This window comes from Balaenoptera musculus, chromosome 6 (genome assembly GCF_009873245.2).
Source record: "Balaenoptera musculus isolate JJ_BM4_2016_0621 chromosome 6, mBalMus1.pri.v3, whole genome shotgun sequence".
Lineage (NCBI taxonomy): Eukaryota > Metazoa > Chordata > Mammalia > Artiodactyla > Balaenopteridae > Balaenoptera > Balaenoptera musculus.
The window spans coordinates 60,972,668-60,998,716 of record NC_045790.1 but is presented as its reverse complement, the minus strand read 5'-3'; the positions used below and the strand labels follow the sequence as shown (position 1 = coordinate 60,998,716).

At 43.7% G+C, this 26,049-nt stretch overlaps 1 protein-coding gene across 3 annotated transcripts in view; it reads left to right on the top strand.

The window, feature by feature from the left end:
• RCL1 (RNA terminal phosphate cyclase like 1) overlaps positions 1-26,049 on the top strand; it is a 55,372-nt gene that overhangs the window by 18,236 nt on the left and 11,087 nt on the right. For 2 of the 3 annotated variants that reach the window (XM_036854647.1, XM_036854648.1), the window contains exons 4-7: positions 4,140-4,214; positions 5,160-5,284; positions 16,568-16,693; positions 21,221-21,377. In XM_036854647.1, the coding sequence (XP_036710542.1) occupies positions 4,140-4,214; positions 5,160-5,284; positions 16,568-16,693; positions 21,221-21,377 (483 nt within the window). Of the gene's footprint in view, positions 1-4,139; positions 4,215-5,159; positions 5,285-15,021; positions 15,132-16,531; positions 16,694-21,220; positions 21,378-26,049 lie in introns of those variants that run through there. The other variant, XM_036854649.1, reaches the window with a different exon arrangement.

Genomic DNA, 26,049 nt, shown 5'->3' with positions numbered 1-26,049 from the left:
CAGTTAAAAGTATGAGAGGAGATCTCTACCATTTCCGATTGGGAGGGGGAGGGGAAGGTGCCTTGAATGTTGGGAAAAGGCCCTGAAGCAGACAGGAGATGCTGGCACTGTGTGTCCCAGTTTTGTTCTCTTTCTGTAATTGCCAGTGATCTTAAAAGCTTTTATCACTGGCAGTATTAAAATTTACATATTAACAGTGACAAAGATTAATTGATGAATTCCCTAGAAAGGGTACTTAATTCTTTTTTTTGCAGAGTATTAAAAAACTTTTTTTGTTTGTTTGTTTGTTTTCACATGCTACAGGACTTTCTGCTTTTGCTAGCTGCGTGACTAAAATGACCTTGGTTAGTACCTGGCTCCAGCCCAGGATAAAATAAATACATCTAATCCTGGATAAAGAGTAACTTCTTCAACCTGTGGCTTCTTCATTTTGAACTTTCTCTTTAATGTGTGGTTTCCCCATCAGTTTATGTCCACATCTACTGTCTGCACACAAGGATGAATACGATGAGTTCTGCCCGTAGGGAACGTGGTCTCATGGGATAGACAGCTGTGAACACAGCTAGGGAGGCTACAAGGCTGAATACCTCTGGGCTCTGGCAAAGTGCTGAGGGCTAGGGAGGGCCTTCTGGAGGAAGGGAAGCCCCAGAGTCAGTCATAGTTTTAGGAAGATAACTATGGAGGTTGAGAGAAGGGTGAATTGCAGAGGTATCAACTAATTTGAACATTATGCAGAGGGAAGTGGAAGGGTAGGGACAGATATGATGGGCAGTGTGGAGGGAGGGACTTCATAACTCGATAATTAATTGGAGATGGGATAGGAGGGAGGGGTCATAAATAACTCCATGATTTCTGTCCTGGTTGACTTGAAGGATAGTGATCAGAAAGAGGAAAATTGTGGTGGGGTGATGGATGACGTGTTTGATCTTGGTCCTGTTTCCTGAGATATTGGTGGGACATCCCTAGGGGATGTCCAGTTGAAAGTTGGAAATTATTGTCTGGAGCCTCAGAGATAGGTCATCAGGATCTTACCTACTGACATTTCACTCCCTAGGAGACCGAGATTGACCAGTGCCGAGGCTGCACACTGGCGGCTTTTTGGCTCAGTTAATCTGACAGGTGTCTTTCCTTTGGCCTGTACAGTGTGCTGGTAGTGGTGGTGGTGTGTGTGTCTGAATTGGTTGTTCATGTTTGAAACCCCAGAGTTTACATGGTAGCCGGTCGGTGTGGCAGCACTGGATGGCTGTTTCTCCATGACAGCCATCTGTTGGAGCTGAGTAGCACCTGCCCTCTTTGGATGAGGCGTGAGATCTTCAGTTGGATACAGGTCTTAGCTGACCTCATCATTCATTTAACTTCCCTTTTTGGCCTCTGTGGGCAGTAGAATTTTGGCCCCATGGTTCCAGGGACTGAGAATAATAAAGAAGAGGAATGAGTGTGTAAGGTGTGAGTGGGGGGGAAGAGGAGCTGCAGACAGTGACTGTGGAGATAGAAGTATTTGGAGAAGCCAAGCAGGAGTTGAATTCTGAGAAGCCAGGGGTGATCCAAGAGTCAATCTTTGCAGGAGTTGAGTTGGAATTGGGCAGGGAGATTCGGCAGTGAGAAGTTTTATTGACCTTTGAGAGAGCAGTGCCATTGGAATGCAAGGGCAGGCACAGGTTCAGAATGAGTAGGAAATAGAACCATGGAAGGTTAGGAGATTCTTCCACAAGTTAGATAGGATGATTCCTTAAGAGCTGAGGTTGCGAATTTTTAAACGAACGAAACTTAAACTTGTTTGTAGGCTGAGGCGAAGCTGTAATGGAGAAGGAAAGAGTTGAAATAAGAAGGGTGGGGGGATTTAATAAGGGTAGCTCTGCAGACATCCAGCAAGGATGAGAGTTGAAAGCGGCAACAATGGGATGTGCCGTATAAAGGGGTAGGGACATTTTTCCTTGGAGGCAAAAAGATAGGAAATGGGGAGAAATTTTGAGAAGAAAACTTCTAGGAGGTCTCCTTTGAATCTTAGTGATTTGATACTAGAGCCCCCAGTAGATATTTACTGGTGCCAACAGCTGGCCAATTGGTGTGTGAAGAGTCCTTTCTTTTTCAGTACTGTCTTGAAAGGGTAAAGAAGTCTACTGTGTGCTGGGCACTGTTCTAGGTGTACTTACGTCTGCGTCCATATTTATTTGATTTGTGAGGTGAGGTGGGTGTTCTTATCACTGTTTCAGACAAGGGAAGTGAAGAGCAGGTTGCTTCCCTTTTTCTATTTGGTGCGGTCTGATCATATTTCTACCTGTTGATTGACTGACTGGACTGTAAGGGTGACACCTTTGCCCTGAGGTTCTACTTGGGTCAGACTTTTGCCTTTCCTCTCTGAGCACAGAGTCACAGCTCAGTTTCCATTAAGCAAAACCTACAGACCACCCTCGCCCTGCTAGAACCAGTGTGCGGAGCCCGGGTAGGCTGTGGAACTCGTCCAGTCCAGCCCCTCTTTATACAGCAGGAAGCCAAGGCCCTGGGGAGGTAATGTCCAGGTCTCAGAGCTGGTAAGAGGCAGAGTGGGGCTTGAGCCCACAACTGCTTTTCCAGCCGTTGTCACACCGAACCGAGTTGCCTGCCTTCCACGTCAGATGGAGAGTGACTTAGGAGCCAGGACCACATCTGGAGTTACACTTGGGCTCCTGGCTGACCCTCAGAGTCAATTTGACCTCATCCTTTATGACTCCAGGTGTAAGTAGGGTGACCTGAAGGGATATTCTGTCCTCTTGCCTTTCTCTTCCCCTGGAGAGCTGGAGACTGCCTAGTTCCAGGAGTCATGTGGGCAAGAGTGCCCTGCATCCTTGCAGCCCTCACGTTTTCCAGACTCTGGCTTGGCCTTCTCCCCAACTGCCCTTAACACTACCCTAGACTGATTCGTCTTGGTTCTGGCAATCCCATCTGCATATTTTAAGTTTGTGGGTATGTGTAGCTTTAATATTTAATTGAAATGAGCTCATCTTTAATGAATTTTCCCGGTAACTGCTTCTGCCCCACCTGATCCGTGCTGAACATGTTCCTAGGCTTCATAGGTCATTGCTACCTCTGGTTAATTTTCTCATATGAGAATATTTAGCTGGGGCGCATTCTCTGCTGTAAAGCCTTGCTGGAGTGTCATTCTTTTGACTCTTAGCATGTTAGAGTTGGTAGCAACTCGGAGACAGGCAGGCTGAGCTCCTTACCTTAGAGACAAGGAAATTTAGACAGTTGAGATTTTCTTGTTTGAGGCCACGCAGCTAACTGGAGACAGAGCCTGGGCCAGGATCAGGGCTTTTCCCTGCAGCCTCTGCTTGTGCCGCTTGTGCCCTCAGCACCTCCTGCTATAGAGTCAGCCCCCGCAGGGCCGAGAAACATCTCTTGTTCCATTGGGAACAAGCAAGAGATTGCTGTTCTTTCGCAAGTTGCCATTGATTTGAATGTCACCTTATCCTCTGTGAGCAATCCACAAATGAACAAGGAAGGAGTTTTGATTGAGGAGGAGATAACAGTTACGCTTGGCACTGTCTTGTCATCAACTGTGGATGCTGTCATTGCACTTTGGGGTTTGTGTTGCTTCGTGCAGTTTGAGGCTGTCCTTCCCCCGAGGCCCTCACTGCCTTATGGAATCACCACCTTTAACTGCCTTTGTGGTGGGTGTCAGCAGGATTCTTAGGTAGGACTCTTAGGTTGAATAGTTCATTTGGTTTGCTTTAGCCTCGAGTGCCACCAGCTCTAAACATTAAACAGTCATGTTGGAAAAAGAATACTAAGACAGGTGATTTTCTTGCATAGTGTTTATACCTCTTAAGACTGAGCACAGGTCTCTGTTTTCTGTATGAGCCCAGCAGTTTCTTGGTGCTTTTTGCCTGATGCACGTGATGCTCATGATGACTCATAAGGTAGGTGTATGATACTGTAAATGTGGAAAAGGGGCCCACAGGAGCCAGTGGCTTATAAAGTCACAGTCTATACTCGGGAGCAGAGCCGGCCCACACCCTCAGTTGTAAGCCAGCCTCTTTTCTCTTCACTAGGCTGCTTCATCTACCTGGAGGCTAAGCCTTCACCTGCTTCGCGGGCTCTTTCTTCTTTCCATCTCTCAAGGTTTAACTAAGCTTTTTTTTTCTGAAATAATTCTACAGGTTGATGTTCTTAAGGCAACAGCGCTCCCTCTATTGAAACAGTTTGGGATTGATAGTGAATCGTTTGAGCTAAAGGTAAGAATGTACAAATTGTTAGTGGTATATATCAGTGTGAAAGATTTTCTTACCAACTCACTGGAGGAGCTATATGCCTCACATGTGTGTGGCACATTTGCAGTCGCCGTTTATTAGAAGACCCACAGGATTCATGAACCAAACATTGCAGACTTTGATCTGAAAGGGACCCTTTAGTAATGACAGGAGTAGCCAGCAGTTATACTGCACTTACTTCGTGGTAGGCGATGTTGTAAGCATTCTACATGTATTTACTCCTTGGCTCATAACAACTCAGCTAATAAGTAGTAGAGCCAGGATTCTGACCATGCTGCCTCTCTGATCTAGATCATTTATCTTAATTTGTGTCCGGAGCCTCCCAACCTGAATGTCCCTGAGAATTTTTAGTACATTACTTTCAAAACGTAGTCGAAGTAATTTAAGCATCTGTTTGTTTGCTATTTAAGGGAATTACATCAATCCAATGTGATAACACTGGATATCTTAAGCTGTTTAGCATCTCTGTTTTTTAAAATGATGTTTTTAAACAAGGAAAATGACTTCATTTTTATTTAATAATGTAGAGTTTTGATAGATCGGTTAATTCCAGAGGAGGAGAAAAGGGTTCCTGATGGTTAAGAAGTGGGATAAGCTGATGAACTAGGCCAGTCCCTCATTTTAAGGTTGAACAAACAGGTTCTGGTGGTGAAGTGACCTGTCTGGCTTTGACTGGGACAGGCAGGCTCTGTGTCCACTGCTCTTTCCGACACACCACACGGTCTCCTTGCTCAGCACATGCCCCCGTGGAGCTAACATCAGGTGCTGTTCATCTTGAAAGGATTGACAAGTTGTGTATGAAAGAGCTTGCTGCTTTCTGATGGTGGTTTTCATTCTTGGTGTAAACCAGCCAGGTTGGGTGTCACCCACTCTACTGAACCCTCACCTCTTCTTTCTCACTTGGTGCAGATTGTGCGACGGGGAATGCTCCCTGGAGGAGGAGGTGAAGTGTTTTTCTCATGTCCTGTAAGGAAGGTCCTGAAGCCCATTCAGCTCACAGATCCAGGAAAGATCAAACGTATCAGAGGAATGGCGTATCCTTTGCATTTGCTTCAGATTTCTTATTTTTTTCTTGCCTTCCTAAGATAAGAATAACTCATAACAATTTACTTCTTCCCAGGGTTATATTTACATTTTAGACAACAATCTTGGAAAAGTCTTAACAATTAATTTATAATTATTGGCTGAGATAGGATATTTTATTACCTGCCTCACCATAACTAGATTGACTGATTGATTCATTTATTTTTTTAGTTAACACTTAAGCAAACAGCTCCAGTGTATGTGACACTATCCTGAGGGCTTCGATTTGGGGGCCACCAATGCATTGCAGTTCCTCCCTCAGAAGAGCTCATCGTCTGGTGAAGGAAACAAATATACAAACACATAATTCTGCTATAATGTGTAAAGTGATATAGATGATGTGCAGTGGGTTGGGGGAGCTAAGAGTAAAGAGTAGCAAATTTGTCTGGAAGATGTGGGAGGAATGAATAATAATGAATAACATCTGCCATTTATTAAGTGCTTACTCCGTGTGCACTATGATAATTTATATACTTAATTTATTTTTATTTATTTTTTAAAAACCACTTTATTGAGGTGTGATTGACATACAAAAAGCTGTATTTATTTAATGTGTACAACTTGATGAGTTTGGAGATACGTATATACCTGTGAAACCATCAACATGATCAGTGCCATAAACATATCTATCACCTCCAAAAGTTTCTTTTCACCCTCTTTATTATTTTACATTTTTAAAATTTTAATTGTTTTGTGATAAGAACACTTAACATAAGATCTACCCTTCTAGCAAATTTTTAAGTATAGAATACAGGCATTGCAGTGTACAGTAGGTCTCTAGGACTTATTTAGATTCCTCATATAAATGGGATCATGTAGTATTTGTTCTTCTGTGTCTGGTTTATTTCATTTAGCATAATGTCCTCCAGGTTCACCCATGTTGTCACAAAGGACAACATTTCCTTTTTTTAAGGCTGAATAATATTCCATTGCATGCAAATATCACATTTTCTTTATCCATTTGTCTGTCAATGGACATGTAGGTTGCTTTCATGCCTTGGCTATTGTGAATAATGCTGAAAAGAGTATGGAAATGTGTGTATATTTCTTTGAGATCCTGATTTCAATTCCTTTAGATATACATCCAGAAGTGGGATTGCTGGATCAAATGGTTAGTTCTATTTTTAATTTCTCAAAGAATCGCCATACTGTTTTCCATAGTGGCTACACCAACCTATATTCCCACTAACAGTATACAAGGATTCCCTTTTCTCACCAACACCTGTTATTTATTTATTTATTTTTTGATAATAGCCATCCTAATGGGGTGAGGTGATATCTCAGTATGGTTTTGATTTGTAGTTCCCTGGTGATTAGTGATTGTTGAGTACCTTTCCATGTTCCTGTTGGCCATTTGTATGTCTTTTTGGGAGAAATGTCTATTCAGGTCTTTTGCCCATTTTTAAATTGGGTTGTTTGTTTATTTTGCTACTAAGTTGTATGAGTGTCTTATATTTGGGTATTAATCATATATATGAATTTCAGACATTTTCTCTCATTACATAAGTTGCCTTTTCACTTTGTTGTTTCTTTTGCCTGTGTTTTGGTATTCAAGAAATCATTGCCAAAGCTAAAAATCTTCCCCACTATGTTTTCTTCTAGGAGTTTTACAGTTTCAAGTCTTATGTTTGTCTTTAGTCCATTTTGAGTCCATCTTTGTATGTGGTGTAAGATGAGTCCAATTTCATTCTTTTGCATGTAGGTATCCAGTTTTCCCTACACTGTTTATTGAAGAGAATATCCTTTCCCCATTGTGTATTCTTGGCATCCTAGTTGAAGATCAGGTGACCAGATATGCGTAGGTTTATTTCTGGGCTCTCTATTCTGTTCTATTGGTCTATATATCTGTTTTTATGCCAATGACATGCTGTTTTGATTTTTGTAGCTTTGTAACATATTTTGAAATCAGTACCTGTGATGCCACCAGCTTTATTCTTCTTGCTCAAAATTGCTTTGGCTATTTGGAGTCCTTTTTGGTTCCTTGTAAATTTTAGGATTGTTTTTTCTATTTTTATTAAAAAGAACATTGGGATTTTGATAGGGATTGCATTGCATCTGCAGATTGCTTTGGAAAGTATGGACATTTTAACAATAATTCTTCCAACCCATGAACATGGACTGTCTTTCCACTTAAAAAGTCTTTTAAAATGTCTTTCATCAATGTTTTATAGTTTTTAGTGTATAAGTCTTTAGCTTCCTTGGTGAAGTTTATTCCTAAGTGTTTAGGTTTTTTTAAATGCTATTGTAAATAGGATTGTTTCCTTGGTTTTCTTTGCAGGTAGTTTGTTGTTAGTGTGTAGAAATGCAACTGATTTTTGTATGTTGATTTTGTATCCTGAAACTTTATTGAATTCATTTATTAGTTCTGATAGTTTTTCTTTTCTTTTTTTTTTTTTGATCCATTCTTTAGGGTTTCTACATATAAGATCATGTCATCTGCAAACAGATAATTTTACTTTTTCCTTTCCAGTTCGGATGCCTTTTCTTTCTCTTTCTTGCCTAATTACTCTGGCTAGGACTTCTAGTACTATGTTGAATAGGAGTGGCAGGAGTGGGCATCCTTGCTTTGTTCTAAATCTTATAGGAAAAACTTTCAGTTTTTCACCATTAAAGATGGTGTTAGCTTTGGGCTTTTCATATATGGTCTTTATTGTGTTGAGGTAAATTTCTTCCATGCTTAATTTGTTGAGAGTTTTTATCGTGAAAGAATGTTAAATTTTGTCAAATGCTTTTTCTGCAACTATTGAGACAATGATATAATTCTTATCCTTCATTCTGTTAATGTGGTGTATCACATTGAGTGATTTGCATTTGTTGAACCATTCTTGCATCCCAGGGATAAATGCCAGTCCATCATGTTGTATGATCCTTTTAATGTGCTGTTGAATTCAGTTTGCTAATATTTGTTGAGGTTTTTTGCATCCATGTTCATCAGAGATATTGGCCTATAGTTTTCTTTTCTTGTATTGTCTTTGTCTGGCTTTGGTGATGCTGGTCTTGCAAAATGAGTTTGGAAGTTTTTCCTGTTTGATTTTTTAGAAGTTTAAGGATTGGTGTTAATTCTTCTTTAAATGTTTGGCAGAATTCACCAGTGGATTCATCTGCTGAAGCCATCTGGTACTGGGCTTTTCTTTGTTGGGAAGTTTTTGATTACTGATTTAGTCTCCTTACATGTAATTGGTCTGTTCAAGCTCTCTGTTCTTGATTCAGACTTGATAGGTATTAGGTTTATTCATTTCTTCTAGGTGGTCCAATTTGTTGGCATATAATCATTCATAATAGTCCCTTGTGATCGTTTTCAATTTCTGTGGCATCTGTTGTAATGTTTCCTTTCATTTCTGATTTTACTTATTTGAGTCTTCTCTTAGTCTAGCTAAAGGTTTGTCAATTTTGTATATCTTTTCAAAAAATCAGCTGTTTTGTTGGTTTCTTTCCTATCGTTTTTCTATTTTATTTATATCTACTCTGATCTTCTGCTAACTTTGAATGTGGTTTCTTCTTTTTCTAGTGTAAGGTTAGGCTGTTTATTTGAGATCTTTCTTATTTTGTAGAAAGAATGTAAGCACTTATCACTATAAAATTCCTTCTTAGTATTCCTTTTGCTGCATTTCATAAATTTTGGTTTGTTCTGTTTTCATTTGTCTCAAGATATGTTCTAATTTCCCTTAAAAAGCCCAGGCTTTTAACCTCTGCTTTTTCCTATAGATAGGACAGGGCATTTGGACTGAGCCTTGAAGCATAAAGGCTTGTAAAGTGGAGCAAAGAAGGCGAAGTTCTTCAGGCAGAAATATGGGCCTGTGTGGAGGGAGCAGTGCACAGTGGTTCTGGGGAGTGGCAGGCAACGTGGTGTGGCCTGAATGCAGGTCAGTTAAGGGTGTTTGGTAGTAGAAGATGGGACAAAAAGTTGGGGCAGGAGCCTGTAAAAGTGGGAGGCTGTGCCGAGGAGTTGACCTTCATTCAGAGTCAGTAATTTTCTTTTGGAGAGAGAATTTGCACATCAAGCAGATAACTCTGGTGGTACCGAAAGAACTTTTGGCTATTTTTGGCTCGTTGTAGAAATTTTGGTAGGTACAAGTTAAAAAAAAAACCAAAAAAACCACACCTAATCTCCTGATGGCAATCACTTAGAGGTAAAGATAGTGGGGAATTATCATGCCCTAAAGAGAGCTGGTGAGGGTAGTGGCTGGGGGACAGGTGAGGGCTGCTAGTTTATGGAGGTCCTAGAGGCAGGATGGACAGGATGCAGCGATCACCTGTGTCTGTGCTAGAGGAACAGGGAATCCTTGAGTGTGACTTTGATGTTTCTCACTTATGCACCTGAATAGACATATTTGTTCAGATAGAAGCTACAAATGTTTGGGGTGGGGTGTGGCCATGTGGGTGGTGGTGAAGATAAGTTTAGTTTTATTCATGTTGGGTTTGGTGGTTCCAGGTAGGTAAGTGGATAAGTCTAGAAAGGACTTATTAGAAGTTAGGAATGTAGAACTGTAACTGAGGGGCAAGGAGAGCTAGAAATGAAAGGTTTGGAGTCAGGTACCATGTAGAAGGCAGGGAGGAGGGTGGAACTGTGAGAGGTCACTAAGACTTGAAAGCAAAAGCAAAGTAAATGCTCCCAGGAAGGAAGACTAGGGAAAATCAGAGAGTTGAGAGGAGAATAAGGAAGTCAAATAACTATATTTCATTTAAAAAAATACATAAAAATTAAAAAAAAATTTTTAAACTACACTGAGGTACCATCTCTCACTAATCAGACTGGTAAAAAACTAAAGTTTGACATCATATTCTGTCGAAGGGCTGGTGGGAAGGTGTGACAGTATAACCCCTATGGTTAAGAACTTGACAATATCTAGCAAAATTCCCAGAAATCAAGGAAGCTGTCAAAGGCTACTAGAGTCATGTCAACTAGACACAGAAGCCAACTTGAAGAGGCTCCTACTAGCCAAAGGTGGGACAATCCAACCACCAATAGGAACAATTACAGTCGATTGAAACGCATTAAATAAGTTTACATCCGCAAATTTATTATGATACTTAAAAAAAAAAATAAACCTTTATTCATCACACTTGGAAATCAACTCATTCTTTTGAAAATTGGTAGAGACAAGCATTTATTCTGCTTTTCCTCTACAAACTGATGAAGGGAAGTTGGTGAGGGAAAGTCTGTGTATATCAGGGATGTTAACTCTTTGTTTATGAATAAATTGCAAATCATTTTTTTCTAAAAAAAAAGAAAAAAAAGAAAATGTGGCTTCTTGGAAGCCCACCCAGGTCAGCGCCTGAGGAGGGCTCAGAGGAGTCAGCATTAGGATGGGGAGCAAGCTGAGGGACTCACAGCAGGCTGCCACTGATACCCCTGGGAGCTCTTTCCAGAGGGTGGTAGAGGCAGAGGCCAGATAACCAGTTCTAGGTTGCAGGGTGATGGAGGGAAATGGTGAAGAGCAGAGGCCACTCTTTCAACAACCTTGACAAGAAAGAGAACAGAAGGAAAGATAAGGTGGTAACTTGAGGAAGAGAATTGAGAAGATTCCCTTCCTTTTTAACAAAAAGGTTGGTGATGATTTGAGTATTTTTGTAGGTTGGGCAAAGTAGATTTATATATGAGAGAGGGAGACTGATAAAGCAAGGTAACAAGGTGATTAAAGCACAGGTACTAGAGTCACACAGATGTGGATTCTAACTGGCTTTGCCACTCACTGGTGGAGATGTTTGGCCCCAAGCCTTGGTTGACACGTTTATCATTGGGCCCGCTTACGACTACTGTATGGGGCTGTAAAGAAGGTTAAATGAGGTAATAGACGTATAGTACAAGACACTGAGGTGGTATATAAGTAAGTGTTTGGTAAGTTGTGGCTGCTGTTATTTTTATTATTGTTTGAGAGGGGGTGGATTGAAAATGGCAGGTATATGGTAAGGATGGAGCAGTCTGACGATGATTGGAAGCCAGTGGGAGGAGTTTTCAATTTTACTGAGTTAGGGTGGGTTCTAGGATAAGGGGATCAGCACGGGTATGATAAGGGAATGTAACAGGGGTGGTAAAGATGTGCTGTCACAGTGGCATAGGGGCCACTTTTGGGGGTGGGGTGCCCATAGGGACATAGTAACTGAAGATAAGAAAAAGGCTGTGGGACTGCAATAAGGGCTCAGCTGAAGTGAAATGTTATCATGCTGCCAGCTGCATGGCAGTGGGTCCAGCAGCAGTTGGCAGCCTAGAAGGAAAAGTAGAGGAGGCAAGAGGGCCATTTTCATCAAGGGCTGGGTGTGGATTGGCAGGGTGAGTGGGTTGTGCAGAAGGACGGGTTAGAGGGCGTATTGGTGAGCGTGGCATTGGAGTGACGGCCAGTGCGCTCCTTACTGAGTAATGCAGCAGGGGCTCGCCAGCCTGGAGAAAGCACCTGGTCATGGGATTGGAATCCTTAGCAGGTTTAATGGAAGTAGATATGTGTGCTGTGTAGAAGAACAAGAAATTATGTTTAGGGAACTGTGTTTTGGGGTTTCAGATATTAAGAGTGGTAGAATTCTAGGTGCCAACAAGATCTGGGTGAGGGCAAGTGTTAGAGACGGGGTGGGGTGGGGGCTGGATGGGGTTGGTTGTGGCTTTCCTGGTGGGAATTTGACAGAGTGGGGTGGACCAGGATGTATGCTTCTTGGGGTGATAGGGGCTTAAAGTCAAGTTTTCTATTTCTCAGGAGGTTTTGGGGTGGTCCTTCTTGGAAGAAAAGAAGTATGGAGTGGACTAACTTTTCAGAGGCCTTGAGTAGATTGAACAGTGAGTGGTGAGGGCACGGTATGGGGGTGTGGCATAGCCACAGGGCAGAGAGAGCCATTGATGAGATAAAAGGTCAAACTTGGGGTGCTACCTGAAGTTCTTTGTAGGGATCATCAAGAACAGAGGAATTTAAAACAAAGCTTCTTCCATGGATTATGGATCAAGACCTGTGTATATGAGGAGAGAATGGGGGAGAAATGGTTCCTGTCCTGGGGAGCCCCCAGGTTGATGGATACTTCCATTGATGTCCCAAGGTGATGTTCAACTCTCAAGTTTTCCGATTCAGAGGAGGTAGAAACAGGTTATAGAGAAATGGAAATGTGATGTGAATAGGTGGGTTTTTTTGTTTTGTTTTTTTAAATATGCCTGTTCTACTTGACCCATGTCAGTTACTTATAGCTCAACCTCATTCTCATTAGCATTGTATTTCACTGTGTAAAGAATTCCAAATTAAACCCTGTTGATGGCCATTGGGGTGTCTTCTGTTTTTCACTGTTGCCAAAAATGCTGCGGTTAATGGGTTAATGGCCTTGTACACGGAGTCCTACACACTCTCAGGACTATTTCAGTTTGTTTTTTCTCTTTTGAGATTTGTTTCCTCAATGCTATGTCGTGGCAGTGAACTCTGCTTGGAATCCATTCTCTCTAGTTTGGAAATGTGATTTCCAGCATGTGCTCTGTTTGTTTACCACAGTCCTGTGGTAACAACATGGGTTTCACAGAGGCAGTTACACTGGGATCCCACCTGTACTCGCTGTACCAGGTGTGCAAAAGCCTTGTGAGAGCTTTGAAGCCTTTGATGAAGATGGCGGGAAATGGGGTTGTACAGTGTTTTACATAAAAGCTGAAAGAGCTGTTGTGCCCCGGGCACCTGGGGTGCAACATTGTTCCTCCCCAGCTTCTCTCTGGTGTTCTTCGAGCCTTTCCTGTGTAGACTCTGAGCCAGAAGGATGCCGATGAGGTCGCAAGCCCCTCACCTTCCTTGAGGCTGGGGGTAGGACACCTGAACCCTGCCCGATACAGCCCCGACTCTAGAGCCTTCCTCTGAACTCCCCAGGAGAGTTGACACAGCGCCCTTGCCCAGATCCCTGTCTGCAAACCAAACGTTCCAGCCACTGGTCTGCAAAGCTGCCTATTTCTCAAACACCTCAAAGGAATGTGGGTTTGAATTGAGATCACCTTCTTGGCCAGCTTTGGAGCCTGGGAAAAAAGAGCTGCCTTTGGAAAAAGCTTTAGCTGGTTTTGTGGTTTGTTACTTGCAAGGCCGGTTAATGGTTGGGCTGAGCTTGGAGGTTGTATTCCCCATAGAAGGGCTCGAGCTGGGAGAACTAGCCCCGCTCTCTGGTGTGTGTTTGTGGTTTTAACTGGGCTCCCTGCTGCCCCCTTCCACCCCCCACCCCGACCCCCCAGCCCACCCACCGCAGCAGAGTGCATCTCTCTGACTGATTGGCCAGGGACTGGGAGGGAGCTGGTGTTGTTCCTGCCAGCAGCTGTGACTGGACAGTGCGGTTGCCTTTTATTTACTGCCACCCACTCTCATTCTCCCCCTGCCTGAGTGAGAAAGGAACACTGTGTTTTAGTTTTGTGATGCTGTCCCAGTAGCTCATGACTGGGTACATAAGAGTTAAGTGAAGAAGCTGGAGTAGAGGCAGAAGAGGGGCGTGAGGTAGAATTTGTTGAACAATCTGGTTTCCTTTCTCTAACTATAGGGAAGGTACTTAGAGAATCAGTTTCTTTCTTTGTACACACACACACACACACACACACACACACACACACCCCTTAGCTTTCTCCGACTTGTAACACCAGGGAGGGTGAAGGGCAGGAGTTCCATGTGGGCTGTAGCCATGAACTTGTCTTTCTTGGATATGAGTTCTCAGCGTGGTACTCATAAATGGCCTTCAGGACATTCACCACCCCCCAAAATTGTCTGCAAAATTGTGTGTTCACGTGTTTCTTGAGAGACGGTTCATAGCTTTCATTAGATTCTCAGAGAGGTCTCTTACTCCTGAGAGGAAAGAACCTCTGCTTTGGGATTTGAATCTTGGACTGCCAGTAGGAAAAGCAATAGTTGACATCCACTGGGCTCTGACCACACACCAGGCACCGCTGAGCACTTTACGTGCATTACTTCATTTGAGCCTCCAGACCCTGTGAGGAGAGTATTATGATTATCCTTTTCTTACTGATGAAGAGGGGGAGGCACCAAGAATAGCACATTAGTCCCAGAATGATGCAGTTTGCTGGAGCTGACGCTTAACACAGATAATCTGATTCTAGAACCGTTAGCCAATCGTGGTAGGGCCTCCATGCCAAGCCAGATAGCTCCATAATGACTCTGGGATGCAGCCGGCTTTAAAGTCCCTTTCCTTCTTTACTCCACTGCCTGAATTCTAGTATATGCTTCCACTGGCCCTCATTAGCACTGTTGTTAGCCACCTGGTTTCCACATCCCTGGAAGGGTGGGGGAAGAAGGTTGTCTCTGGGAATTCGGATCTGTTTAATTTTGAATCTTAGTTCCGTGACCCAGCTGTCCTAAGTGTGAGCCCTGGAACAGGAATCTGTGGCCCTTGCCGCAGGGTTACCGTGAGCATAAAATAAGATGATCATGTACCTGAAAGAACTTTGGAAGACGTGAATGCTGTGGGCTTACGTGTCAGGATAACGACATCTGTATTTTCCCACAGAGAGTGGACAGCTTCAGGCCTCAGAAGGATAGCACCCTCCTGGTCCAAAGGGTATGAGACCTGCGACTGTTTGTCTAAGGTGCCTGTGGTCAAAAGTACACTCTGGACAGAAGAGGTGGTGATGTAACTGGGCTCAGTGTGTGTATTGAAAAATCCCTCTTTGCTCTTTCCTCATTTCGGGTTTGTCCTTTGAGTCAAGTCAAATATTTATCGAGCATTTCTGAGTACAAAAGTAGTGTATTAGAGACTTGTGAGGGGTACAGAAGTAGAGCCCCTTTCCTTATGGAGTGTGCGGTCTCATCGAAGAACAAGGACAGCATGAGTGTATACGAAGGGAGACGTGTGGTAAGTTCAAGTGCAGGCCACAGTCGGTGCTGCCCGGAGGATTTCAGGAGAGGGGGGAACTCTGGGTTGAAGAATGAAGGCAGGCAGATCAGGCTGAAGGATCTGAACACTTTGGTTGGTGGAGCTGGGGGTGGTGGTGTCGGTTTGGGGATGAACACCAAACAGACAAGGGGGTCCAATCTCAAGATCTGGGAGAGCCCAGAGTTACTGGGGGATTCTCCTTAGCATGAGGAAGCTGGATCTTTTGTGGATGTTCAGGATGGCTCAGAAAGGGGAGCCAGATGCCAGTCAAGTTCTTTGCTCAGTCTCTGAGCATATTGTTTCTGCAGCTCAAATGAAAATTAAATATGTTATTGACAGTAATTTTCGAACAGTTGGGCAAGGCTGGGCAGACTACACACCTTGTTTTCCCTGTTGGACTTGCTGCATGGGGTTTGGATCAGAGTAGTGGGAAGATCACATGTTGTTACTTCTCCGTTTTTGGTGGCCCCTCGTCCCACATACGCAGCTGCCCCTTGACCGTACGGTGAACATCGGAAGTGCTTAGTACATACTTACTTTTTATTTGGTTGGTGGAATTGGGGAGAGCCAGTCTCTGTAACAAAGTCTAATTTTAGGTAATAGTTTCCACTTTCTCAAGCACCAACCTTTTCATTTGAGTTGCTAATATCTTTCTCCTTTCCTTTCTGAGGGTACCCTGTTGTAAAAGTGCTAATGACCAATGTTTTGACCACTGTATCATCCATAAATAGAATTGTGAGGAGGCTGTATCATCCATAAATAGAATCATCGACACTTAAATAACTGAAAATAGGCTCTTAAGTTAAACACAAAAACCTGTTTATACCTTTATGAACAACCCCACTATGCTCTTTCACTAATGTTTTTCTGCCTTTCCTGTCAGCCAACCGGTGGGTGGATTGGGTCACACAGGGGCCCAGGTCAGTCCCAGTGTGGTGTCTGTTCTGGCCTTAGGTTCCTAAGAGAAAGACTCAGTGGTTACAGCAGTGGGGATGGTCAGAGAATACTTCAAAGGGAGCCTGGCTCATGCCCTACAGGGGGGCAATTGCCTTTACTTGTTCCAAAATTGAGGTGAACCATTTGTAGGGGAGGCGGGATGGGTAGGCAGTCTAGAGCAGGGTTGACAGCTTTTATTTTATACTTTCCAAGTGCCTATATTGTTTAGATGTTTTTCACCGAGGGCTTTTTTTAACAATACAAAAAATTATATAATAATACAATAATAATAAATAAAAATAATGTAAAAATTAAGTCATGGTACTACAAAGTTAAGTGATTAAGTACAGATGGAGAATAGAATGGAGTTAGAAGTCCCAGTTTGTTATGACAGTTCCACAAATATTTGCTAGCTTTATGACTGACTTTTCTCTGTTGTGGAGTCCAAGCAGAATGACACCCTTAACTCCAGGTTGCAGGTATTCGGTACGCGTATCACCTCAGATGGCAAACCGGATTGTGGATTCTGCAAGGAGCATCCTCAACAAGTTTATACCCGATATCTATATTTACACAGACCACATGAAAGGAGTCAACTCTGGGAGGTAAGTGTCTGTGCGTTTCTGGAGCCTAATTCCCTAGCCACCCTAGCCTTTGTCATACTCCTGGTCTGATTGAAGCTAAAGTTGCCAGCTCTGAGGTAGGGCAGCCAGAGGAAGAATGATTCACAATTTTTTTCCTTCCAACTTACTGCCATTGTCACCAGCAGGCATCTTTTTTTTTTTTTTTTTTAAAGATATTCGCCATGTGTTTCTTCTTTAGGTCTTCTTTTTTTTTTTTTTGACTTATTTTTTTTTATATTTATTTTTGGCTGTGTTGGGTCTTCGTTTCTGTGCAAGGGCTCTCTCTAGTTGCGGCAAGCGGGGGCCACTCTTCATCGCGGTGCGCAGGCCTCTCACTATCGCAGCCTCTCTTGTTGCAGAGCACAGGCTCCAGACATGCAGGCTCAGTAGTTGTGGCTCACGGGCCTAGTTGCTCTGCGGCACGTGGGATCTTCCCAGACCAGGGCTCGAACCCGTGTCCCTTGCATTGGCAGGCAGATTCTCAACCACTGCGCCACCAGGGAAGCCCAACAGGCATCTTTTGAACACCTATCACATGGAAAGTGTCACAGTGCCCAGTGCTGGGTGATGAGGGGTTGAGACGCCAGCCTAAGGGAATTAAAGCCCAGCTATTAATAAACAGTGCCGCAAGCTTTAAATCCCATCTGTCCTCTGTTCCCACAAAAAATTAAAGTAAACAAGTTCTTCCATCCTGTGTAAATAACAGTTTAGGGGAAAAAATCCTTTGTTGGTTTAAGTGCCAGTCGGCTTCTCTCTCCATCAAGGGGAAAAACACCCCTAGAGCCAAAGAAAGTTGTTATTGCAGATTTGAGTTTGGTTTAGTTAGAGCCTTTGCAGAAGACCTTACTTTAGAAAATAAAAAGTTAATGATGATCTGTGTAATGAAAATATCTGTTTTAGGCTTTGGTTGTATATTTAGAAACCAGCGAGTTAGGGAAGCAATTAAAACCTAATTTCTTATTATGAAAATGTTAAGTATACAGAAAAGTTGAAAGGATAGTACAGCGAACACTTGTATATTCCTACTACTTGTAGTTAACAATGAATATTTTGCCAAATTTGCTTTCCTTGTGCGTGGGTTTTCTTTGTTTCTGCCTAACCACGTCAGTGTGAATGACAGTATCTTTACACTTTGAATCTGAAGTTTTCAGGTTGTGTCTTCTAAAAGTAAGAACATCAGAGACTGACTGTTGTGGGATAAAAAATCAGTTTTCTCCTAAGTTGTACCACAGCTCATCCTTTTTCACAGCTCTTCTGTCTGAGCTTTCTTTAACTTCAGGAAAAGAAGGAAAAAGAGGGTAAAGGAGGGGTGAGTGTGTTATGGGATCTCAGACCTTCATGAGGCCCAAGGGAAAGATGAAGGTGACTTCAGAAATGCAGTGGTGGCTCATAGTCCAGAGCAACAGAGGTGGTGATGTCAGAGGTTAGAGTTGGGAAAGGGTTTGTGTGCAGAGCTGGCCCTTTTTCTGGGAGTTGGAAAGGTCAGTGATAGTCCCAAACCTTTGGTGTATTGCTCAAATACCATCAGTGTTTTCCTCATTCATAATGTGGGAGTGATAACAACTGCATCCCTAGGTTACTGTAAAGATGAAAAGGTCACATATGTAAGCCACCAATGCAATGCCTGGCACATAGTAGGTGCTACAGAAATGGTAGCTGCTAATGCCGTTATTTCCTTTCTCTTCTTTTCTTGGCCACAGGCCTGGAATTATGTGTCAGCTATTTTCTGGGGAGAGGGGGTTACGAGGGATGGGGGAGGATCGGTAGCAGTAGCAGCTGTCTGAATGGCCTGACTCGATAGTGCCTTGTCGTCCGGCCTCTCGCTCTACAAAGAGGCAGAGCAGACCTGAAGGCCATGCTGCCTCCAGCTAGAGTGTGGCTTTTTATAATGCCATTGACTCAGCGGACCCTAGTGCTGGTCAAGGCCCATACCTGCTAATAATGAGTAGGAAGCTCACACATGGATGGAGATGTGGGCATAATGTAGCCTTGTGGGTTATCAACTCCAAGCTCCACTTTAAAATTTACCTCTAAAACCAATGCATGATGTTAAGTTTGTGTTCCGTTTTCTAAATCTCAAGCTACAGTTGACAAACGGTGATCTTCCTTCTCCATTATGAAATTATAAAGTCGTGGGTAGGTATTTTCCTCTTCTAATTCAGTGGAGTATCCACGTAAGTTAGGCTTATTGAAGTCTGGGAGTGAGAGTTATGTGTGGCCATGGCCTGGAACCTTGGTGGCCAGCAATTTTTGGTGGGCTGTGTCAGCTCTTTGTCCAGTGAACATTTGTCCAGTGTGGTCCCATTTTGATTCTCACAGTCATGACTTTTTGAAAAATCTAGTCCCTCACCAGTTGGAAAGTTTTGGAGCCTGTCATTTGCAAACTGTACCAATGTACATCTTCAATGAGGTCACTTGGTGATCAGCTACGTTGTCAGCATAACTTGAAATAGGCCTGATAATACACATACCCCAAATTGGGGGGCGGCGGGGGGGGAATTGGCGTAGAGTACATAGAGCTTAATATGTCATTGTGTTGTTTTCTGTAAAACACATACAATATCAAATGGAACGGTCTTGATTAAATATGAAGTTCATTGTAATAAGTACACACGCCTCAAAAATTTCACATGGATGGAAAAGTTTAGAAGTTCTTAGGAAATGCAGGTAAGTGGGTTAGAGCAGTGATGGTGGCTTGTCTCCTGGTTCTTCCTCCCTGCATTTTCTCCTCTTCATTTTGGCATGCCACTGCCTCTACTGATGAGCTGGGTGCCCAGTCCCTCCTCCTGGTCAAGTGACTCATCGGCAACTTGAGATTGTACTTTAAATGTCCCATGATGATGCTGGGTGGTGCAGTGTTAGATTGTTAAGCGTGACTCAGAGTGTCCTGGAACTGGCGTTCTCACTGCACCCTCTTCCCTTGGCAGGTGTTATTAAATCCTTGGCTACGTAGACAATCACTTCTTTTTAAAAGAAATTAAGGACTGACCAGTATAGTTCCTCCCTATTGTGAGCTCATATGTAGTACATTTGAAACATAAATTTTACACATAGTTTTTCTGAAACAAATATTTTGGCTGGTTTTGTGCTAGATGCATAGAAAGTGCTTCATGAATATGTATGTTGGATTGTGTTAAAGGAGGCTTTATTAAAGCTGTATTGTGCTTGCATATGGAGTGTACTGCTGGGAAGTAGGTACAGTCGACCCTGGAACAACGCTAGGGTTAGGCGTGCTGACCTTCTCCGCGGTCAGAGGCCTGCGTGGGACTTAACGCCGTTGACCTTCCATATCCTCCGTTCCTCCACATCCTCGGATTCAACCAACTTAGGATCATGCAGTACTGTAGTACGTATTTAGTGAAAAAAGTCTCTAAGTGGACCTGTGCAGTTCAAACCCATGTTGTTCAAGGGTCAACTGTGTGTGTTTAAGAGGCACTGGGCAAGGTAGATGTGAGGTGTCAAATCCGGAAATTTTGTGGAGAGATGCTTGTTTTTATTGTTTGTGGACGGATTTTGTTTTGCGTCAAACTGGTTTTCACTAAGCCTCGTGAGAGCAGGGGCTCCTGTGCTTACCATGGCGCCCCAGTTCCCGGGTCTGTGGAAGCTTTCCCCCAAATGTTTGTTGGATGTACGCATACAGGAGTCATTTGTGGTCCTGGACAGGAAGGGTGTTAGGGTCTGGCTGTTGGTGGTTGAAACACACAGGCGAGAACATGGTGCTGGCTCGTTGATTATATTAAGTGAATTCTGAGTTAGAGGTGTCCCCTGGGGACAAAAACATAAAGGTGTGCCTTCTCTAGGCCCTTTCTCCTCATGTGGTATTTCTCAGCACGGGGGAACAGCCTGCTGTCTCTCAAGGAGAGCTGTAACCAGATGGTCTCCAGGCTACTTGTACTTCTGGGCTCGTTGTGACTGAGGGCTGAGTGCGTGCCGTGGTGGAAAACTTGCGTGGGCTTTGGAGTCTGGAAGATCTGTGTTTGAAGCGCATCTCAGTCTCTTTCTAGCTGTGTGGACTTGGTGCAGGTTGCTTGATTTGTCCATTTCCTCAGTTGTAAGGTGGGGATGGTATTATTTACTCTGCAGAATAGTGTTGAGCCCCTAGCTCAGAAACTAGGGGCCACACCATTGTGAAGCAATTATACTTCAATAAAGATGTTTAAAAAAAATAATAAAATAAAATAAAAAGAAACTAGGGGCTCTATATGTTGATTGTTACAAACTCTCACAGCAGGATCTTTTACAATGTAGTGAGTGGGGAAAGGTGAGGGAGAGCTAGGGGAAGGGAGGGCTAAAAAGAAAAGCAATGCAAATTTGCATCACCTTTGGTTCTGTCACGTGTGTGCCCTCACTGCATCATGTATATGTCCATTGTGAGCTGGGAGGGACTCTTAATAAGACCTGATGTGACCAGACAGAATGCCATCAAAAAGATGTTTGTCTTCTCTTTTTACTGGTGAATGTGAACCCCACTTCGTATGCTACTCAGTTTCTGTGCCTTTGAATCCCCAGGTCTCCGGGCTTTGGACTGTGGCTGGTTGCTGAGACCACCAACGGCACCTTCCTCAGCGCTGAACTGGTCTCCAACCGCCAGGGCCAGGGGGCAGCGGTGCTTCCCGAGGACCTCGGCAGGAACTGTGCCAAGCTGCTGCTCGAAGAAATCCATAGGGTATGTCCTCCGCTTCTGCAGGTCCAGGAGAGGAGCCATCAGGAAGCAGTTCTCTGTCTGTCATTTTTATTCATTAGCAACTTTCTTCCGCTTTTAAGGGCTTCAGTCAAGGAGTTAGCCTCTTCCTACCCTTTAGACAGTTTAGCATTAACTAGCTTAATGGATTAGCTAAACTAGTCAGTGAGCAGAGGCCCAGCCCCACTGGTTTGTTACATATGGCAGGTAAATTTTTTTTTTAATATAAATTTATTTATTTATTTATTTTAAATGTTTGGCTGTGTTGGGTCTTTGTTGCTGCATGCGGGCTTTCTCTAGTTGCAGCGAGCAGGGGTGCTCTTCGTTGCCGTGCCCAGGCTTCTCACTGCGGTGGCTTCTCTTGTTGCGGAGCACCGGCTCTAGGTGCATGGGCTTCAGTAGTTGTGGCACGTGGGCTCACTAGTTGTGGCTCGTGGACGCCAGAGCGCAGGCTCAGTAGTTGTGGCGCACAGGCTTAGTTGCTCCATGGCATGTGGGATCTTCCCGGACCAGGGATCGAACCCGTGTCGATCCTTAACCACTGCACCACCAGGGAAGTCCTGGCAGGTAAGTTTTAAAGATCGGGAGGGCAGAGAACTGGAACAGAGTCATACAGGAGAGAGAAGGTGAAAAATGAAGCAGGTTAGGCAGTGACTGGCCAATTGAAGAGCACACACCCCCGCGAGCAAAGCAGGGACCTTCTCTCAGCCCCCTGTCGTTGCCGTAGGGGGATGGGGGCTCATTCTTTTCAGATTTTTCAAGAGAAGCTGGGAACCTGGATTTGTGTGTGACAGTTAATTCAGATAGAAAACAGTGTCAACAGGCTCGATTTTGTAGGGTGCTTGGGAGCACATAGAAGAGTGTCTAGGGAAGGCCGGCCTGTGTCAGAGCACAGTAGGGGCTTGGGAAGAGGGGACAAAGAAAAGGTGACACGATGCTGAAGACAAGACTGCACTGATTACCATTTTGCTTCTGCTGCCCTACTGGTGGGACATGGCATAGACCAGTCTGGCCAAGCCTGTCCCGTCAGTTGCCACAGTCCTTTTTCTCTGTTGATCCATAAGAGCAACATGCACATATGTACACACACACTTTACTCTGTTTCCCAGGAACAGCTGAGGCAACCCAAAATAAACAAGGAGGAAATTGGAAGAGAAGGAAAGATGATGGCAGGAGAAATAAGATAAGCTGCCTGAAAATTCATTCTTTAAGATCCCGTATACTTGGTTAGAGGAGAGTCACAAACCTGTCTCCAAGATTTCTGTTAGTCTGCACCTCAGGAACGTGAAACCTTTTCCTTAACATGCAGAATCCAGGACAGGCTCCAGGGATGATCAGTCCTTTGCTGCGGATGCACACTGGGGCCCACATTCTTAAACTGAGCACTAGCAAGAACTATACACTCATCTCTTGGTGTCCACAGGTGATTGGTTCCAGGACCCCTTCTTCCCCCAGTGGATACCAAAATCCACTCAAGTCTGTGTTTCATTACTCCCCCGCCCCCCACCCAGTATCCACAGGTTCTGTATCCGCTGATTCAGTCATCTGAAATTGAAAGTCAGTCTGGTTGGTTGAACCTGTGGATGTGGAGGGCCGACTGTACTCTGGGTGATTTGCTATTGGATGGTGTAGAGTGTTTGTAAATTGTCTTTTTTCTCCAGCTGAAGAGCCTTTCATCTCTGTACTACCTGTGTATTTATTCTCAGTTATTAGACATCTCTGTGGTTCTTTCCTGAAGTCCTCTAGGAAGTTTTGCTCTGTTTAAAGTCGCAAAAATCACACGTGAGCCCAGTGAAATAAAATCAGTAAGGCTGGTACAGTGGTGATTTTGTTCTTTAATTCTTCCTTTTGCCACTGTAATTTATTAATCATTGTGGCAAGGTGATGCCTGGGTCATGGGTATTGATCCCTGCACAGGCCTCACTAAGGAAAACAGCTTATTGCCACAGTCTACTCCCCTGATCAAAGTCAGCATTTTTGAAAATATCTCATTGGTTACAAGGTGGAACAAATAGGAATGACCTGTTTCAAAGTTCATTAAAATTTCCAGCTTGTTTAGTGCCTATCTAATTAAATGGAAGACAAAGAACCTATAACTGTGTCCTCAGTAGAGGGACCCCATTCCCTCTACTCACCATTCAGCTAGGAAATAGTGGAGGAAGGAAATAGTCTATCACAAGAAATCCCTCTGAGCGAGGAAGTATCTTCTCATAATTCTTGAGCAGTCAAGATCTGGCCTCAGCTTTTTCGATGCAAAGTCTTTCCAATGTTTGATGCTAAATTTAGTGATTTTTGAAAGATGGGATAGTAACTAAAATTTAGGAGTAAATGGAGTAAATGACCAAGAGGTTGCCCTGCCAGTTACTCAGTTCAGGAAGTTTGTCATCTAGATATTTGTGAAGAAAGACTGCTGGAGACACGTGGGTCCCTCAGCCGCTATTGACTCGTGCAGGTTTCCCGGCCTTGGTCCTGGGGTGGCTGGCAGGCCTTCTCTCTGACTGTGGGGACACATCCCTCTCTTTCCAGTGGACCTGGGGGATTTGGATGTATCCCATTACAGGATAGCCCAGTGGGAGCCCCCAGACACAGCTGGAATATGGGTTTTGTATCTCCGTAAATGGCAGAGTAAAAGCCTCAGGGTGAAAGCACAGTCCACCAGTCCCCAAGAGCGAAAACATGCAATCTGGATTAGGTTATTTTATTTTACTTTTTCTTTACTCTAGTTAAGTTCTGCTTTAAACCGTTCAGTAGTGGCTGGACTGAGTTTTTTGTTTTAAGTCATTAAGAAAACTTCTTTTATGTGTGTCTATGATCTTTAATTGCTAAAAGGATGAAAATGCATGCAGTTTTTATAATAATTCTTTGTAAGTCTGTGATGTGACATGGTTTAAATAAGTAATAAAAATCCATCCCCTTTGGTACCGTTTATTTTTGCCAAAGTTTTAATCCTCTGATCTAATTCCTCTTGTTCCATTTCTGTCTCATCAGTTACCAAGCCCTCTTGATTCTGTCCCAGGCTTTCTGGAACTGCCCTTTCCTATCCTTCTCTCTGCCCCCATCTACCACCCTCCTCCCTTCCATTTCCCCCTCCCCCGATATAGGTACTGGCTCTCCCTACTTGCAGAGGGGAAATCCGTTCCATACCCTCTCCAGCATCCTCTTCAGCCTAAATCTCCCCCTAAAGCTGCGACCTGATCTTGGTACTCCTGTGCTCGGAGACCTTCACCAGCTTCTCACTTCCCCAGGATAAAGTCAAAACCCGTGGCCCAGTTAGAAAAGCCCTACCTCAGTCTGCCTACTCCACCTTATCCCTGCGGTTCCGCATACTTCTCCGCAGAGAGCAGACAGCCACTTGCAGGCTGGCCTCCTGGCTGGTGCTTGCCGGCCCTGGGTTGTATCTCCCCCATCCTCCTGCTCTTCCTCCCTCTCCAAACCCTGCTCTCATCGCTCCAGGGCCAGCTCAAGTCCCCACCTCCCCAAAGCCTCCCTCTGGTGCCAGGGGAGTGACAACCCCTCTCGCACCGCCTTGGCAGTCCAGGTGCCCACAGGCCCCAGCTGCCGCGTAACTTCGTCTTCACCATCACTTGTTACTGGTTCCTGCTCGTATTTCGTCTTTGTAATGAGATTGAAGCTACTTTGCACAAGGCTTGTGTCCTGCTGTCTGGGCGGCCCCACCACTCCCTCTGTCGTATCCTGTACACAGACCCTAATATATTTACTGCGGTAAAATGTTGGTTCAGTACATAATAAAAATCAATTGAGAGTAGCAGAATAGCAACATAGCGCTAGGAAGCGGAGACTGAAGAGAACAGTTTAATTTTAGGCAGTCTTATGAAAAGGAGCAAGTTCTGTAAAACAAATAGTTTTGTTATATCTTCTTATATTAATATATTTTGTTATATATTCTTTTATTCTCCATGGGTCAGGTTTTCCGTTTAGATGGAAATATATGTGCTGGAACTCCTCTCGTCCTAAAATTTGCTAAATGAGGTAAATATTGTCCTTTATTAACTCAGGTAGATTAGGAAGAGCAGTAGATTTCATAAAGGCTGGCAGTAGGATCCACCTTCTGATTTTCCTACTTCATTGTCCTCAGTGAAGTCTAACAGCAGAGAATGAGTGTCTGTACCTGAGAATCGATTTATTCCCTACCCTACATGCATTAAAAAAGGAGAGAGGTGTACCCACATAAGCAGCAGTGGGCGACCACTTATCCCATTCCAAGTCTGGGAGAGTCTAGCCTTGAACAGTGATGTGCCATGGTTAGAAACTGCATTTCTTATTGTGAAATATGCAAAATATGTAGACATTCAAGGTCATCCTGCTTTCAGTATGTACAGTGTAAATTTAAATTGTTTTAAACAGAGTTATCCCAGAGAGGATGATCTGAAATAAAGACATTCTTTAAGGCACAAATGGAAACAGTAGTAATGCATGCATCAAGCAGAAGCAAAATGGCTGAAGTGGTTGAAAAATTCGAGAATGAAAGAAGAAAGGCAACCAAAGCAGTTGTACTTCAGGAGAAAGTTTTTGAAGAGGCTTTTGTCCTGCCTTTGATTTGGAAGAACAGGGAAAATGGGGAAAAATAATGCATAAATAATAAGAATGGAGGGATCTGGTCTGAACAGTTCTCCAGTTCTAAGGCACACAGGAAGAG